Source organism: Alosa alosa, chromosome 19 (assembly GCF_017589495.1).
Source record: "Alosa alosa isolate M-15738 ecotype Scorff River chromosome 19, AALO_Geno_1.1, whole genome shotgun sequence".
Classification (NCBI taxonomy): domain Eukaryota; kingdom Metazoa; phylum Chordata; class Actinopteri; order Clupeiformes; family Clupeidae; genus Alosa; species Alosa alosa.
This window is the reverse complement of record NC_063207.1, coordinates 25,212,387-25,229,802: the sequence shown is the minus strand read 5'-3', so window position 1 is coordinate 25,229,802 and position 17,416 is coordinate 25,212,387. Positions and strand designations below refer to the sequence as shown.

The window sequence follows — 17,416 nt, the reverse complement described above, 5'->3', positions numbered from 1 at the left end:
CCGAAGATTCCCCTCTCATTGGGAATCCTGCTTTAGAGTTCCACCCCTTTTCAAGAGCAAGTGTAGCTTATCTCTTTATTAAACTATGCTGTGTAAATATGTTATATATGTATGAAGATATACGTACGTTTTAATGTTTATAATTGCTGTTGATTGGCATAGTTTAGTGTTAGTGTGGTGAATAGTAGCTACATTGTTAGTGATTTTTAAATGTGTGTGGTTTCAGAGTTACCCCAAACTGTTTGCTGATAGTTTTCATATTCTATTTTATTGAAAGATAAAAGCCATGCAACTAGGACCATGGAGTTTGTGTAGTTTTGGTTTGTCAGATTGATCATACTTGTGTGCTTCGTTCATGGGGATCAAATTTGGGGGAAGCAGATGTTCAGCTTCTCTTATCAGCATGTATAATTAGTTCCATTTACATATGCATTTAAGCAAAACACATCCAGCAAAGTATGTTTTTCCCCTTGCAAAATATTGATTCAGGCACCAAGAACATACATGGAAAAAAACACAACCTCCTACTCAAACTGTCATAACAGTTTCTAAGCCCATCATGTTCTCGTAAGGGGTGATTGAACTTTTTTTTTTTCAGTTTCCCCCCAAATTTACACAGTTGCATTATCGCCATGTTAACATCACCCAATATCTTCAAATTTCAGCTTATTGTTTTTGCAAATTCAAGACAATGTTAATGTTAACCATTGAAAATCAGCTCTGATGTCAGAATGCTTTGAAGCTTTTTTCCCCCGCCTCTCTTTCCACAAAACATCTTGAGCCCCTGTTCAGAGTCATTAGTAAAAAATTAGCTATGCCTCAGTTAGGTTTCTGCCCTAAAGAGCCCAGATATGCACCGCTCTTCGAGTATGGATCGTCCAAATGCTAAGTACTGTCGCAACATATGATTCGCATGTCATTAGCCAGGTGGCTTTCATTAGCTAAATTACTGCCATTTATTATTATTAATTATTTGTAAGTGGGGAGAGATTTTTTGAAAATAATGAATAGCTGGAAGGATATCATTTTAATTAGGTTGAGATGCAATTTATCGCTATCCCATATTTGTTGTGCTCCATCCATGCTGGTTTATTTACTGTGCGAAGCTGATGGAGGTGATCCAGGGGTGTGGTGGTTGCTATGCCTGAATATGATCTCTTAATTTGGCCAAAGCCTGAGATGTGAATGGAGTTGTGCTCCCTTCAGGGATCTGTTAACACAGGAATGATGGGTGGACGGAAATAGAATAGGCTATTTTACATGGGAAAGGGAGTTATACCTCTCCTTTTTAGTGTAACATAACTGGAAGGGCTGACTAGGAAAGAAACAAAGGTACAATTTTACAATACCGAATCTCACACAACCTATGATTTCAGACAATTTAGCTCCATAAGAATGATATGGCATAAATCACAACAAAGGTAAGCAGACGGCCACATTTCAGTCGGGGAGAGGAGATTATTTTTATCAAATTTCCCTCCATATCGTTTCGGTCCCCATGCATATTAATTGAACGTGGTAGGTTGCTGAGGGGGATAATTATGCTCATAGTGAATGATTTTCTAAGCGCTGCTCTTGTTCCTAACCTTCTGTTTTCCGAGCTTCAAATTACAGGCTAGAGGCTCAGCATGGCTCTGTGATGATGCCCTAATGGCTTTTAGATGGAAAACCGTACGCCACCTGAAATGTGTTGCATACACTTACGTGTATGTTTTTCACAGTTTTAAGTAAAAGACTATAGCATTTATGTAGCTTTGAAACATAGTATATTATAAAGAGGAATTTTAGAGCAAAAGAGTAAAACGAGTAATGCAAAAACTGTTATTGCCCACTGAGGTGTTTGCATTCGGTAGTTGGAACATTGGCGAAGTTCCTCTCAGGTTTGCCTGCATATGAATGTGCCTTCTAGTTCAGACTTGGGGTACCTGAGACCTCTCAGAGACCAGAGAGGAATTCCATGGGTTATTATGTTGCATTTAGGAAAACTGTGTATTTGTGTGTGTGTGTGTGTGTGTGGGCTGCAGGGGTGTCATGAGAGGTATCTATTTACTCTAGAGCCTCTGTGGGCTGTGATAAGTCCCAAGCCTGGTTAGGTTTGGTGGGGGTGTGTGAGGAGGAGGGAGAAGAGGGTGTGAAGATTAGTCCCCGTCCGTGTACTCAGGAAGGTGTGAAATGACCAGCCTTTATCTGGTGGAGTATTTGCAGATGTAATCAGGGGGTCAGGTCACCACAGACCCTGGACAATGTCATTGACTGGGCCCTGGCGTGAGAAGGAATCTGATCCACAGATAAAGCAATTCCCTTGCCCAGAGAATGCCTCAATCCAACCCTATCATTCCAGTTCCTCTCGTTCTCATGTGCTTTAGCGAATTGATGTAGTACTCTAATAAATTTTATATCAATAAGCAAATCAGTGGTTTTTCCCCGTTGTCTGAAATTGAAGTCATGAAATATTAAACAGTATGGAAAAGTAATGGACATGAACCCCCCTCCCGCTTTATGTGGGATGATATGGGTGTGCACTTGTTCCATGCATCAATTTGAATTGCCTTCTTTTGTCTCTGTAGAGCTTTAAAGATGGGTCGTGTTTTTTTCATCTATTTGTCCATAATTGTGGACAACAAAGGCTTAAAAAACCCTGTAGTTAGCTTTGCAAGGGGCGTCGGGAGTAAACATGTCGGCTTTGTAATGCTACTGTTCCGAGTTCTCACTGGAGGCCAGGCACTGATTGTAAAGCGCTGTGCATCGGCCCATATTTTAGCATGAATTGAGTGCAGAGCATCCGTGAGAGCACAGGTTGAATATACATTAATGCTGAACTTGCAATAACTTACTGCTAATGTCTGTTCAGTGGAAAGGGGAGCATTGCACAATATTGCCTGGGTACAAACACAAGACAGGCCATATAACAGGCACACCACCCATTGCTGGAACCAAGTCATCCAGAAATGAAGGTCTTTCGGGTTTAGGTTTCTTGGTGTAAGTTCGGTTTCACCTGATTTGACTTGATTTGTACCCTGTTGTATCTTTTATTTCATATATTTATCTCACGGAAAATGTGTAGACTTCGTAGGAGATGGAAGAAAATATCAAACATACACACACACACACACACACACACAAAACATGCAACCTACACAGAGGGAAAAAACGCATGTCATCCCCCGCAGTTTGAAACAGATATGTTTTCACAGATATTAAGGGCAGTTTACGTCCCTTTAAACTTAACAGGGTAAAGATTTAGCAATTAGGCGGTAATCATGATCATTATGCAGGGTAATCCATTTAAAACCTAACAGATGTTTGATTCAGAGAAGCGGACCAGCCAGAACCAAGAAAAGCATGGTAATATTCTTAAGATGCTCAGGTGCAAGGTTGTCAGGAAGGTTTTTTTCTGTTGTTATTCACCTCCTTTAAGTGTCCACATGTTGACAGTTGACCATTTAATGGCTCACTTAATTGCAGTCACCCTTTGGCCCAGAGATATCACAGTAAATTAACAGTGGTGGCAGCCATGTTTACTTGTGGGGGTATGTTCTCAGAAGTGCCTGATGTTGTTCTTTCTTTACCCCCACAACCTCAGTTTAATGTACACTTGTCAGTGGTTAACCCTTTGTTTGCTTTATATGTAAACACAAATAATGTGTTTCATAATGTATCCACTGTATCAACCAAAATGTGTCTTTAAATTGTGTAGTAAAAACTGCTCCATCAGTAAATCTAAAAAAAAAGTCTTTGGTCGCTCTTCAAACTCTATTTGTTTTAGTTGGTTGCACTGATTGATGGGCAAGGCATATACAGAGGCAATATTTCAATGCAGATAGGAAACTAGGGCTTCTGCTTGGTATTTACATACTATTCTCTGGTGACTTGTAAGGAAAAGTCCATTAAATTTAACAATCCGATGTACTGAGAGCACTCCATGGAAACACTTATCCACTGGAGACAACCATTGCACTAGCCGTGTGGCTGTTTGTTGCGTCCAATTAGAAAAAAATCTGTCGCCGCTTTCAAAATGTTTGATCCATAGAGGGGGTTTGGGAGGCTGTGTTGTGGGGGCTTTGAATCCCCTTCACCATCAGCCTGCCACCCTGAACACACACACACACACACACACATACAAACACACACACACACAGCCAGGTGTTTGACATTGAGTGGAGCTGGAGATGAATGCAGCTCATGGCAACCCATGGAATTGACCGACTCCTGGGAGTCCCAGCTTCCTGCCGTGAAAGTTTCCATTTTCAAAGCCCATCAGCTGCAGTGGGAATGTTCCAGAATGTCCCATATGCCAGTGCTGACAGTGAGGCAAACTTTCTCCACCCCCTCCACCACCCTGAACAGCTCCCCTTCCTCCCCACACAGGAATGAGGCATTCCCCAGCCGAGACTCCCTCACCGCAAACAAAATATATTTCAATATGTTGCCAATGACCAAGGCGTTCCCTAGCTGCTAACAGATTCAAACCCAATCAGACATTAACATGAGCTTGTTCTGTTTTGTCTCGGCCCTGCGTATACTTGGACTTCACGGTGTACAGATCACGGTGGATTTCAATATTTCATGACAAGATGGCGGGACCTTTTTATGCTGCCGTACAAGCTAATAGCGCCACTCTGGCCCTCTGCTGTAGCGCGTAGGGTTAGTGTAATATGGTATTTTCTCATCTCATCTCACACAGCAAAACCTCCCACCTTTCCCCGAGCAGCGTGGCGGGATTCCTTTGTCCGAGGTGTTCATCTGGAACAACTTTGCCACACTTGTTTTCATGTTCTTTTAGATTACAGGGCAGCTGGCCTCGGCTTTGAAGCTCCTCGACGCCTTTGTCTCTGTGCAGTTCTCTCTGGTAATTAACTTTGTCCTTCTTTTATTTGTTGCAGTCACTCGCAGTCCACTCTTCTGAGCATCTTCTCCCTGGAGTACCAGGTTAGAAGTTTTCTTCCTTTGTGAGGCCTGACAGGTGCCTAATTGAATGATGAATGTCCCTTTATTTCTTTGTAATTGAACTGCCAGCTCTCTGATTGGTTTGGAGGATGTACCCCCCTTTCTCCCTTCCTCCACACGCACTCCTCCACCTAACCTCCTCTCCCATACCCCCCCAACCGACCCCCCCTTACACACACACACACACACACACACACACACACACACACACACCCTCACTCCTCCCCCCACCTCTTTCTCCATTCGCTCTTTCACGTCGTGGGCCCGCCCCAGTCTCTGTGGATTGCTGCCAAGCCTTTCCCATCCATCTGTCTAATAACATCTAGCCCCTGCTTATTTGGTGGACCTGTAATAAATTATGCTAAACCATTATTATTCTGACAATAATAATTTCCCGGTGTAGAGCGGCCCGGCGTGCTAAATGTTTGCTGACTCGCACTGTCACTGCTGCTTTGGGCGGCTGACAGCGGACGATGATGAATGAGCACTGCCGGGAGTGGCAGAAGGCTGCAGAGGCAGAAAATGGAGTCATTTATCATCCGGCTGACAGGTGTCAGTCATGTGGTGTGTCTCGGTGGAATTACATTCTCTTTCTCCCTCTGTCTCTTTCTCTCTTTCTTTTTATGTAGTTTTTAAATAAGTTGTTTTTTAAGCAATGCTCTTTCTTTTCCTTCCCCACCCCCTGGACGGGATGGCAATTGAATGCATTTAAAAAAAGAGAGAGAGAAAAAGAAAGGGTTGAAGTGGATGAAGAGGAGGGGCAGTACTCTCTTTTTGAATTGAGAAGGAAATTAATACAAGGTTTGTGAGGGGGGTAGGCGAGCAAGGTTGCTGTGACTCACTTTGACCCTCACCGCAACTTATTGCGATTCAATTACTATGACCCCCTTGCTTATACACAATGGCATACTCAACAGCAGGCCATACTATACCTGGTCTGAAAGAAAGCTTTTTTTCTTTGTTGGGCAGTATAATAGAATTAGCATTTGGGATACAATTTATTTGAAGCAATCTTTTTTGGTATTACTATGTACAAGTTGGAAAAGAACAAAATGGCTAATGTTGACAATGTGGTCCTTTCAGAAAAGGATGAAAAGAACCATATCCAAACACCACGCCCCTGACGTCATTGAAGCCTACTACCAGAGGTAGGTCATGTCCTGTCTTGACTTCCTGGCCCAGTCCACTCACCTGATCATGGCCAAAATGGAGTGGGATTAGGTTGTGAGTGGGTGGGCCCCACTGACAGATATAATCTCTTCCAAACAAATCACTGCTTAGTCCAGACCACCACCCCACCCTCACCCTCACGCACACGCACACACACACACACACACAGACACACACACACACACACCAACTCACTCACTCACACCCTGCACCTGCTGAGTTCTCACAAGCAACACAGATTTGCTGAAACAGAAAACAAAATGTGCTCTTGGATATTTGCCCTGCTCCAACGTATGGCAGGCTATTATCTGCAATTTCTTTGAGAAATGAGAGAAAAAACAAAACAGACTGACGGCGGCAAAGCCTCTTTGCATATCACAATTAGCCCGCGTGTAGCCTATTAAGACCGTTGTTTAGCGGAATAGAGGCAGATAATGTTCTGGTAATCCACTTAACATAACAACAGAAACCTCCGAGATGATCTGCTCTTGATCTCTGAGAGCTTCTGGGGGGCTTTAGAGGACACGGGTAGGGGTGGGGGGGAAGGTGAGGTTGGAGGTAAACAAAAAACAAAACAAAAAAAATTTTGGTTAACGATCTTGTTGCCTTTTTTTCCGAGAAAGAGAGAGCAAGCGAATCAGACACGTCTGAGGGTTGCCGTTTCAACCACAGCGAGTCTGCCATATGCCATGGAGGCCGAGGCCATCAGGGACCTGAGCATGTCTTGGCTGGCCTGCTCCTCTCCTCTTTTGTTGCTCTCCTCCTCCTTCTCCTCCTCTCTTCCCCTGTTCACTTCTGTCGTTCTGTGTCCTAATGAAGGTACCTGACTGAAGCCAAGAAGCGTCCCTCGTCCCCTGTTCTACTGGAGATGGCTAATGAGGTAATGGTCTGACCTCCCTCTCTCTATCTTCTGGTTTCTCTTTCCCTCCCTCTCTCTATCTTCTGGTTTCTCTTTCCCTCCCTCTCTCTTTGTTTCCGTCTTTCCAATCTTCGTAGCCTCACTCTTATTCTGCTGTCATACACTCTTTATTTTCTTTCTGAAGGGCTCGAGCAAGTCTGCAGCAAATTTTTGAAACAAACATAATTATCCCCAAACACCCCCTCATTTCAAAGCCCTGTGTGGCGTTTAAAATTTTTGCCCTGTCTGTTAGTACTTATGAAAATTGAGCAAATGTTTCCACCCTTATTAACCAATTATTTAATGTAATTAGTCCTCACTCTCTTCAAGGCAGATGTAAAAATACTGTTTGCGTCATTATAATAATTGACGTTCATAAATACAGCAATTAGCAAAAAGGCATGATTGACAAATAAAATCCATTTACGTTATTAAATAATTAACCCAAATCATTTCTATTGTTTATTTTGCAACATCAGGTCTCTGGCTAGAGCCTGATCAGCAAATTCCCTAAAATATGTTTCTACTGCTGGCAATAAAAGTGATATTAACGATCGTAGCATTGTATGTATCAAACACGGCTAAATTGACTAGGAGGGCAAAGTGAAGACAATGGGATTGCCCTGCAGTGGTTCTCCTGAGTGGGCGGTCAGAGGAGGCGGCTGGACCTTGTAGGAGTGGAGCCTGACCGAGTGTTTGTTTAAAAAAATGACCTGACGCTGTGGCCATTAAAGTGTTACACACGGGCAAGTTCCTACATATCACATTAATAAGAAGGAATGGGGCTCTCCCCCCACAGCTAGCAGTGTCTCCTGTGCATTGCAGCCAGTCAGCAAATTAACAATTAACATTGGGTTACACTCAAGGTTTAATGGCTAGTGAAAAGAGGTCTGGTGGGCCTAAGGTGTCTTGCATTTAGTAGGGTGGCTGGCTGGTCTGTGGGTAGCCCCGGGATTGCTTTAAATGCATCGCATAAAGCCACAGACTCACTGTTTACTCAGATAATAATAAAGATAAAGTGGGTTAATACTCAGATCTTTAATCAGATGGCCTTCCCTCCTGGGGCTCGTTGCTCAGGTAAAGATGCTATCCTCAAGTACCCACATACCCACAAGTCGTATTAGTGAATTCATAATCAAGTGACAGGTTTGAGACACAGAATTAAAATATGTCAAACATACCGTATGCAGAAATGCTCAATTAAAAATGTAAACTTGATATGCAATATGTAAAGCCATCTAAGCATCTTAGTGTTAAAGTAAAACAGTAAAATATAGTACAGTAAAAGTTTTATACAGTAGCCTTTCTAGATGAGCAACAAACAGAATGTTGGTGATAATATGGTTTCTGTTTGTAATTCTTCTCAATCATAAACTAAAACCTTAAAACAAGTGAAGGAAATAACATCACATGAGTTAGGGTCTTATAAATTATGATACATACTGTTGCTGAACTGTTGACAGATTGATATATTTTATTTACCTACAGTTTTGAAAACACCATTTCATATCTATGAGTTAAACATCACTTACATGGAAAAAGAGGACACATTTTATCCACACAATTCACAAGTCTAGAGCACTAGATCTTTCTGTCTTGAGACTTACAATGATCATAATGAGACAGTACACAGTCATCACAATCAGTTCATGTGGTTAGCACTAGTAGGTGTATGACCTACACACAGGTCAGCATAGTCTAGAAATGGTGGTATTTGTTGTGACAGATAAAAGCTCACTATCAGTACAACGTGTTTTTTTTTTTTTTTTTTTTTTTTTTTTTAGTAAATTAACATCAACTCTTGAGATAATGGTACACGCCATTTAACAGAGTTAAAAGTTATTATAAATAGGCTTCTTAACATTTACGCAAAGCCATGTATGATCCCTCCGACTGCTAATTGATGTAGTCAAAGTCCTTTTATGAGACAGTTTATCTCCAGTAAGTGGTAACTATTAAAATGGAGGAAAACTTCAATAATTTCCTTCCTGTCTTTTGTAGTGTGTGTGTATAAGACAGAGTTTGTGTGTGTATGTGTGTGTGTGAAACTATGTGTGTATATGAGCGGACACATGTGTTCCTTCTCTCCCTTTTTATTTCCTGTTTTCAGGATCATGAGGTCTAACATTAGAATTCCAGTTTATACGAAGAGTGTTTTGTCCCTAATAAATCTAACTCCTGGTGGCTGAAATGGTTTTTCTGACGTCGTGCCTGTAAGCGGGAGGCTGTAAGCCTTACTTACAGTTCACGTTCAAGCTCAAGTGGAGGTGTCTGACTTTTGGAGGGGAATAGCCCCATGATTAATATGAAAATTAGCTGGATGCAAGTACCTGAACTAATCAGCTGGTCCATATTCAGACCGGCCCACCTTGGGTAATGCTGCCATTTCTCATGTGTCAGCCTTGATGTGGGTTACTGGAGCTGGTGTGCAATTGTTATCCAGAGATTTCAAATGAGAGGGTGGGGGGAGAGAGGGAGGCAGAGGGTGGGGGGCACTGAAAGGAAGACAATTATAGACAATGAGAGATGCAGAGAGAAAAACATGAGAGAATTTCAGAAAAGGCAAAAAAGCAAGAGTCTCACACTGCGGTAAAGAGATAGACCTGCAGGCTAAAGGAGGCAAGAGAGCTCTCACTTGGAAAAAAGAGAATCCTCCAGGATCCTTAATGAAGACGAATGCCATTGCTGCTGCTCGCCGTAATAATTATAGACATGTTTGGTCTTGCGTGCGGCTGTACTCTCTATGCAGAATTATGGCGATGTTAACAAATAACACCACCGGTAAATCTCTTTGTGCGTAGCGCTGAGTGCTTCTAGCAGCACCCGGAAGGATCACAGGAGAGATAAAACGCTACAATCGAGCCATGAGCCAGCCGAGGATTCACTTTTTAGGCCCCAATTATGCTAACAAGAGGAAAAAATGTTTCCCGGCTATAATGACGCCCTGTTTCATTGCAGCAGGGATCTGGCTGAAGCAGGCCGGCCGTGTTTAATATACTAAAGAGGCAGGAGGGGTAATAAGATCTTTTTTTTTTCCTTTTGTGCTTCCGCTACGCCTTTGTTCATTTTTTCTCTCCCTGATTCGCAAATTATACACTCTGAATATGTTGTATGTTACACTTCTCATTTGTTTTCCCTTGATGTCCGTGGAGTGCTTCAGTGAATGATATTTTGATAATTAGCCTCTATTGTTCCATCACGGTGAGGTGGGTTATACGCGGTGGAACACGACAGAAGAAGCCGAGAGGTATTGAGGGGTGTTGAGGGGTAGGCCTGCCTCCTTGTCTCTGTCAAGCATCGCCTTTGCAATCAGACGGCGAAATCAGACGCGAGGGCCGCGCCGCACGTCAAACTCAGCCTTGATCTCCTCGCCTGCCCCTCGCAGCTTTTCAAGGTGTTTTAGCTTCAAAGGTGCGCTGCAGTTACAGGTCCTCTGGCTCTCCGTAAGAGAGCCCCCCGAACTCTTCGTATGATGGCAGCTTCAGGCATGACGGTTTCACTATCTTGCAGACCTGTCCTATCTTTGACTGGAGAATGAGTGACCTGTTTTCAAGGTTTCCTCTATAAATCTGGGTAAAATATGACGACTTTTAACACATAGATACATTAAATATCATACGTCTTCAATTTAGGTATTTAACATAGTGAGTAATGCAGTGTTTGTGTCTGACTGTTACCGTTTCCTGGAAAACCCATTTTATTCCTTGTAATTCAGCCTGGTCTTACCTTCCCTATCTGCTGCTGGCTATGCCTCACTATCAACTGTTTCCACCTGGACCAGGAAGATTTGCCAAAACAACGCAGAAATACTGCTCAAACAAAGCACTTAAAAACATTTAAAAGCACATCATTTAAACATTCGTCTACCAGCCATAGTGAAACATTGAACAAAACAACGGTTTGTCGGTTGCCAATTAATGTGAGCTCCGTTGAAAGTCAGAGTGACATCTGAAACAAGAGAGGATCGTTCCATTGAAGAGGCTCAACTGAAGAGCCGGGGCCCCTTTAACAAATGCAAACGGGATTACAGGAACTGGCTACGGCATTCATGCTGTGTGTAACCACTTCCACATAATGCTCGTAAGAATCGTCTTGAGTGGGCGCGACTTAAAGTGATAATTCCCCCTCTTTTCTCGCTTTGTGGTTGCAGAGTGAAGAAACTGTCAAGAGCACCCCATCCCACCCCTCTTACCCCCTCTCCCCCACCCTTTGCTATTGGCGGCATGAGCGAGCCCATCACTGATTGGGGCAGAAGGCTGATGGCTGCCACCTCTCGCCCCCCTTTTCCCCTCTTTGTCTTGTTCCTGTTCTTCTTGTCGTTGTTGTGGTTGTTGTGGTTATTGTACTGCTGTTTAGTCTTTGTCCTCTCCCCTCTGCTCTCAGGTGGACCTGTCGCCCGCCCTGCTGGCTCGCTTCGTGGTGGAGCGCTTCGTACAGGAGCAGGAGGGCACGGCATGTGAGTAGAGTCACCCTCTCCACCACCCCCTCCTCCTCCTTCTCCCAGTCACCCTGCTGCTACTTCAACCCACACAGCTCTTAATGAGTGCCAGGCCCCCACCACCAGTAGTACCTGGGGCAGATGACTGACAATTAAGCATTGGGCAGACCACCCACCACTTAACTGCTGTTTAGATCAATGCTACTTCAGTTCATCAACGTTATTTATAACCCTCCCCCCCTCTCTGTTTCTGCTCTTTCTCGTTCTCTCACTCCCTTCCTTTCTCTCTATCACACACATGCTCACTCACACACACTTTCCCCCTCTCTGCTCCTTTGTGTCAGTTGTGCTTACAAAATTCAACTGTGATAAAAGTTAGGGGGAGCAAACAGTGGCTTTCTGGGAACTCCTTACTGACGCACAGTGAACTATCTACTACTAGCAGTAAAACATGTTTACATAAATATTTTATATAAATACACATTAGCTACTAAATACATGTGATGCACACAAAAATGTCACTCATTTATTTGACTCATGTCTTTTGACAATTATGTGTTTCTGTGCACAATCTTTAGAATGTTAATGGCTGGAAAACATTCATATAACAGGTTTAGGTTTTAACCTAAGTTAAAACCATCCATCAGTTGCTATGTGGGGTGCAAAATACAATAGAGTTGTCACTGATTTTTCCTGATGACTAGGAGTCTATTTACCATTGTACGTGCTCTAAGGCCAGGCTTGTAGTTGTAATGATATATGAGTGATATTCAAAGTGACCGTGGAGCAGCTCTGTAATTGTGTACTGTCTAATGCAGTTTGCCTGTGTGAAGTGAAGCCTGATACGCCACGTTCAGCACATCTGATGGGTCTCGACATGTTGACAGAGATAGAAAATCATATATACACCTTTCATCGCTCTCTCATCTGTATGTTACATGTAAATAACAGCTTTGGTGGTGTACTCGTATGGCAGGAAAGGACATGTCCTCTTGTAGCTCCCTTTGGAAGACAGACAAAAAGAAACATAATTGTTTGTCTGAGCTGCTATTTGTCCTTGTCTCCCCCTGTGGTACCCTTTCTTCATCCTAACCCCATGTCATAGCCTGTAGGTTTTGAGATTCCTTTTTGTAAGCGCTGGACTTGTGTATCTCGTTTCCCTTTCATCCTCAACTCTCTCTCTCTCTCTCCCTCCTCTCACACACACACACACACACACACACACACACACATGTATCAGCCCACTCTCCCAATGCTCGCACACGGCTTCAATATCATTTCAATGGACACATCCTGGCAAGAAAAAGCGTCAGTAGGTGCTTTATGAGTGAATCACATGATGTCAAAACTGTACGCCTTCGATTTAATCAAGAAAGAGATTAAAGTGGATGTGTGTTATTTTCAACTTCACCACAGCACAGCCATTTGTCAACGTCAAGCCTGTGATTGCTTTGGACCCACCGTTATCCAGCGCTTGTCAAAATAGTAGTCCGAGCAGCCTCTGATGCGGGGCTGTGTTCCAGAGAATACTAGGGAGCCTCTGGACTGCTAGTCTGTATTTTGTCTGTCAGGGGAACCCTCTCTGGGAAGCTAGTGCTAACGTAGCCAGGCATCTGTACAGAATTAGCTGTCGTTACCATGCATCATAAATTTGGTTAAATTGTTTTTATTATATTTTTTTGTGTATATGCCTCTCCCATTTAAGCAACTAAATTGTGTTAAATTACATATTTTTTGTCAACCATGTCATTTATCTGAAGACCATATTTTATTTTATTTTTCCATTACATTACAGTCAGTATTTCAACACCAGACAGTATGATGGTGTCCTTGATTTGAATAGCACAATATTTCCAATGTATTGTCCAAGTTCTATTCTATTGTGCAACAGCTGAGCATGCCTCTCATGTTGCTGGATTTCTTTCTCCATCATCAGACTCGTAGCATTAGGCTCCCCGATGCCGGAAGCTGCTAGCTGGCCATTCAGTCCGAGTGACTTCTATTCTGACACGCTCTCTCCTCCTCCATCTCAACGGTGACCTGCCTGGCCTTTGGCAATGAAATTCTGTGCACATGGTCTCCGCGGTCAAACCATTGAATCTCCCTGTGTGTATATTAGAGTTTTGTAATGTGTTTCCATTATGAAACAATGCAGGGATAATTGTCTTTGCTGGCAATTAGCTAACAGGTTTGTTCAGGGCTATAGGCAAAACATCCATCATTCCCCTCCCCCAAAACCCTACAACCTCAGTTTGTGAGTGTGTGTGTTGGTCTGTGTGTATTTGTGTGTGTGTATGCATGCCTGACAGACTGCATGGATCAATAGACTTCAATGTAAGGGACATTGCTCCAGACTTGGGGAGTGACTTTAGCCCCAGCCAGCACCATTTTCTTATTCCCCTGTTTTCTCCTTTGCATTAAAGAGACACAGTAAATTGTGCCTGTGGGACTGCAGAATGTACATACAATCACTGGTGCCAGATCAATATGTAGTTATAAATTGCTTCAGCTCTTTTCCCTGGTTTCAGTGGGCTGGTTTTGTGTGTGTGTGTGTGTGTGCATGCGCCCCCTTACCTCACAGTCACATACACATGCATGAACTTACATAAAGTTTAGCAGACTCATTCAATTAAATTAGTATATTTAAAGCAGCCTTATCACATTAAAAAAAAAAATCCAAATATCCATAACTCCCCTATTTGTGATGCAGATGAGGGAAGAAGGGAATATTGATTCAGTTGAATATCATGATGTTTTGAAAAAATCATTTGTTCCGTAAGATGACATTTTATTTAATTTTTGAAACATGTACAGAATATTATTATTTAACGTAGCACAATTTTGTTTCACTATGTGCAGTATTACACATTGGATGCCCTTAATTCTTTTACATATTGTTATTTTTTTATTACTTGATGTTTTAGAAGCTTTCACCTTTCATAAAAACAAAAATCTACAAATTTGGCCAGTCTCTCATGCATGTAGATTTTTAGCCAGTACAATGGACAGTGGAACTACAGGGAGAGCATACATTATTAAAGTCAGTTGTCTCCATTTCTCTACCCAGAATAAACTACAAAATGCCTCTAAACATCTCTTTAAGGACAGTGACCATGGCAAATGGTTTTAATGGTTACCTTTCCTAATGGTTGCAAGTGATGGCGACAATTATGTTGTAAGTAGTAGAACTCTAGGTGCCATGTTATTTCCCCTCCTTAGTGTCTGTGGGTGTTTAGGTCCACAGTTCATTGTCAACAGAACAGATGGCAGTCTCCCTCTTTCCTTTCTCTCTCTTTCTTTTTTCCCCTCTTTGTCATCTGTCTTTTTTTCTTCCCTCCCCTCTTCCCTTTGTTGCTCTGCTCCCACTTTTATTTGTGTGATTTTGAGGTAAGGTAGATTTAGCTTTAAGGTTTTTTTGACAAGGAGCTGGCTATTTGGTCTTTTCCCATTTTTCCAGGGTTATAGATGAAACTAGATTCCTACCACATGAGTTTGAACACTGTGATTTAAGCCTCTGTAAGATGTATTCTCATCTTCAGAAGGAGTGTCCTTGTCTCTGGGTTTGTGTGTCCATAGCTGTGTCTGTCCCTGTGAAGGTTCTACAAAGGCTTGTACATGCATTTTACTTTTGGCTAAATGTCTTTTTTCTGTTATGATAAATGCCCAATATGATAAATAGATACGCTATTTTCTGTCTCATTTGGTGTGTGGAGACATCATAGAAATAAAACTGAATGACTCGAATGGATGTGGTTCTTGGGGGAAACGGAACCCACAAGCTTATTCTCCTGGCCTGAATGATGGTGGGGTTTGGGGCTAGTGGTGGGCTGTTTGGGGTGAAATGGGGAGATTGATATAGTAGAGCCTGTTTATAGCACTATCAGTCCTGCAGCTCGTGTGTACAACCGGTGATCGGAGGCAGAGTACACAGCCCAGGAAAGGGTGAACGCGGATTTGAGTAATGAGCATAGGGAGCACGTCATTAGCGACAGGGAGCGGGAGAAGGAGTGGAGAAAGGGAGGAGGGCAGAGGAGAGGTGGCATGAGGTAAGCAGGCGAGTGCTACCTCTTGGCTTGACAAGTATACTAATTACGGCTGTCCAGTGGTGGAGCTAAAGTCAGCCGCAGCGCTACCTAATGCTGTGACCCAGCAGAACCTGGCTGCCAGGCCCACACTGCTCACCGCTATCGGAGAATCAAGAGGAAGCAGATCAGTTCTGCCCCACTAACCCTACTGGGACCAGTGCCTCTTTTCCCTTTCCTCTCTCTCTCTCTCTCCTCTCTCTTTCTTTCTCGCTCGCTCTCTCTCTCTCTCTCTCCTCTCTCTTTCTTTCTCACTCGCTCGCTCTCTCTTTCTCTTGCTTTCTTTCCCCCTCTATTTTTCAGGCATGCATTTTTCAATCCTTCCCATTCCTCTCTTTTCCTAGTATTCCCTTTTCTCCTCACTCTGTATTGCTAATTTCTACGTTTTTCTCATTCCTTGTTTTTCACCTCTCTCTCTCTCTTTTATCTCAGTTCCTTTTCTTTCTTCTGCTAAAGTGCATCTCCAGCTAGCACCACCACCCCACTAGAGTGTACAGGACAGAGAAAGAACAGCAGCCTATTTCTCCCTCTCCCTCTGTCTTTCTTTATCTCTCTCTCTCTCCTTCACATTCTGTCTCTCCCTCTCTTTCCCTCCCTCTCTTTCTCTCTTGCTCTGTACAGGAGGATAGATTAAAAAAAAAGTAAATTGGAAAATCAAATGAGGGGCTTTAGGCAGCTGCAGAGATTTGCGGAGCTGTCCGCCAGCGTGGAGCGGGGCCATCCATCACGTCCCACAAGTAGTCAATTCCTCTAGTATCTGTAAATGTTTTTAGATATTAGCCAATTTATATGCTCCGAGATTCATCATGGAAAATCAGCTTTAGCGGCGCGCATTATCAGGTCCCGTCTCTCCTCCGCGCCATGAAGTTTGATGTACGACGCCCCTTCGCAGCTCAATGGCTTGTGCACAGGAACAAGAGGGAGTGAGGATGGGGGAGTGGGGGGTGTCTAAGGGAGAGGGGGGTAAAAGTGGGTTTTTTAATTAATAAACAAACTTGCCGAGGAGCTCATCAGTGTCAAGGCCAATAACGAGCATCATTCGTTATTGTTTATCATGGTCCTCCCTCAACAAATGTTGCCTTCTAATGAGCTTTCTCTCCATTTTTCTGATTTAGATAATGACTTTTTCACCCTAGTGGAAAAGGAGGTGAGGAGAGGGGAAAAAAGACACACACACACACACACACACACACATACAAAAATACAAAAAAGCATAGAAAACGACTTCAAGAGAAAAGAAATAAGGCGAGGCAGCATTTGTATGTTTTCCACCATTCATCATTTTATTAGAGCGTGGTCTGAGACTTGCGCCGGTGATGAAGGCAGGGTTTTATTTATTTCTTTATTGCTTTTCTGTTTGGCAAACAGCACTTTAAGTGTTGCTGTCTCTGTCCCTGGAGAAGCTTGGGCCCCTTTTCCCATCCCCTTCGCTCTGTCTTCCTATGCACTCTTCTGCAGGGGGGATACCTCCATCACAATTTATGCCGACGCGGGACAATTACAATAAATTTGCCGAATCTTTACAGTTTGCTGTTGTGTGTTATGTGCCGCTGCAGGGCTTTGTGCGTAGGTGTAATATGTACGGAAGGGATAGCAAGGGAGGGCGAGGGTGGGTGATGTGTGCTGTGGCGAGTGAGTGTGCGTGTGTGCGTGTGTGCTTGTGTTTGTGTGTGTTTGTCTGTAGGGGACGGTAATTTGTGCATGTGTGACTGTGAGTGCAATCTGTGTGAATCTTCTGTGTGTGAAAGGGTGGTGGCGTGTGTGCGGAGAGACTTGTGTGTGTGTGTGTGCCTGACTATTCTGCGTATGTGTGTATTGTATGTGTGAACATTAATGTGTGTCAATATGTGTATGTTGATTAATGCAGGTTGGTGTGTCGTG

General features: G+C 43.1%; 1 protein-coding gene across 3 annotated transcripts in view; it reads left to right on the top strand.

Moving 5' to 3' along the window:
- cdin1 (CDAN1 interacting nuclease 1) overlaps positions 1–17,416 on the top strand; it is a 58,921-nt gene that overhangs the window by 6,641 nt on the left and 34,864 nt on the right. For 2 of the 3 annotated variants that reach the window (XR_007191830.1, XM_048227865.1), the window contains exons 3-6: positions 4,884–4,929; positions 6,031–6,095; positions 6,937–6,997; positions 11,399–11,471. Coding sequence is in view for 2 of the 3 variants with exons in the window: in XM_048227865.1 (XP_048083822.1) it covers positions 4,884–4,929; positions 6,031–6,095; positions 6,937–6,997; positions 11,399–11,471 (245 nt within the window). In the remaining variant the exon portion in view is untranslated. The remainder of the gene's footprint in view (positions 1–4,883; positions 4,930–6,030; positions 6,096–6,936; positions 6,998–11,398; positions 11,472–17,416) is intronic. The other variant, XM_048227867.1, reaches the window with a different exon arrangement.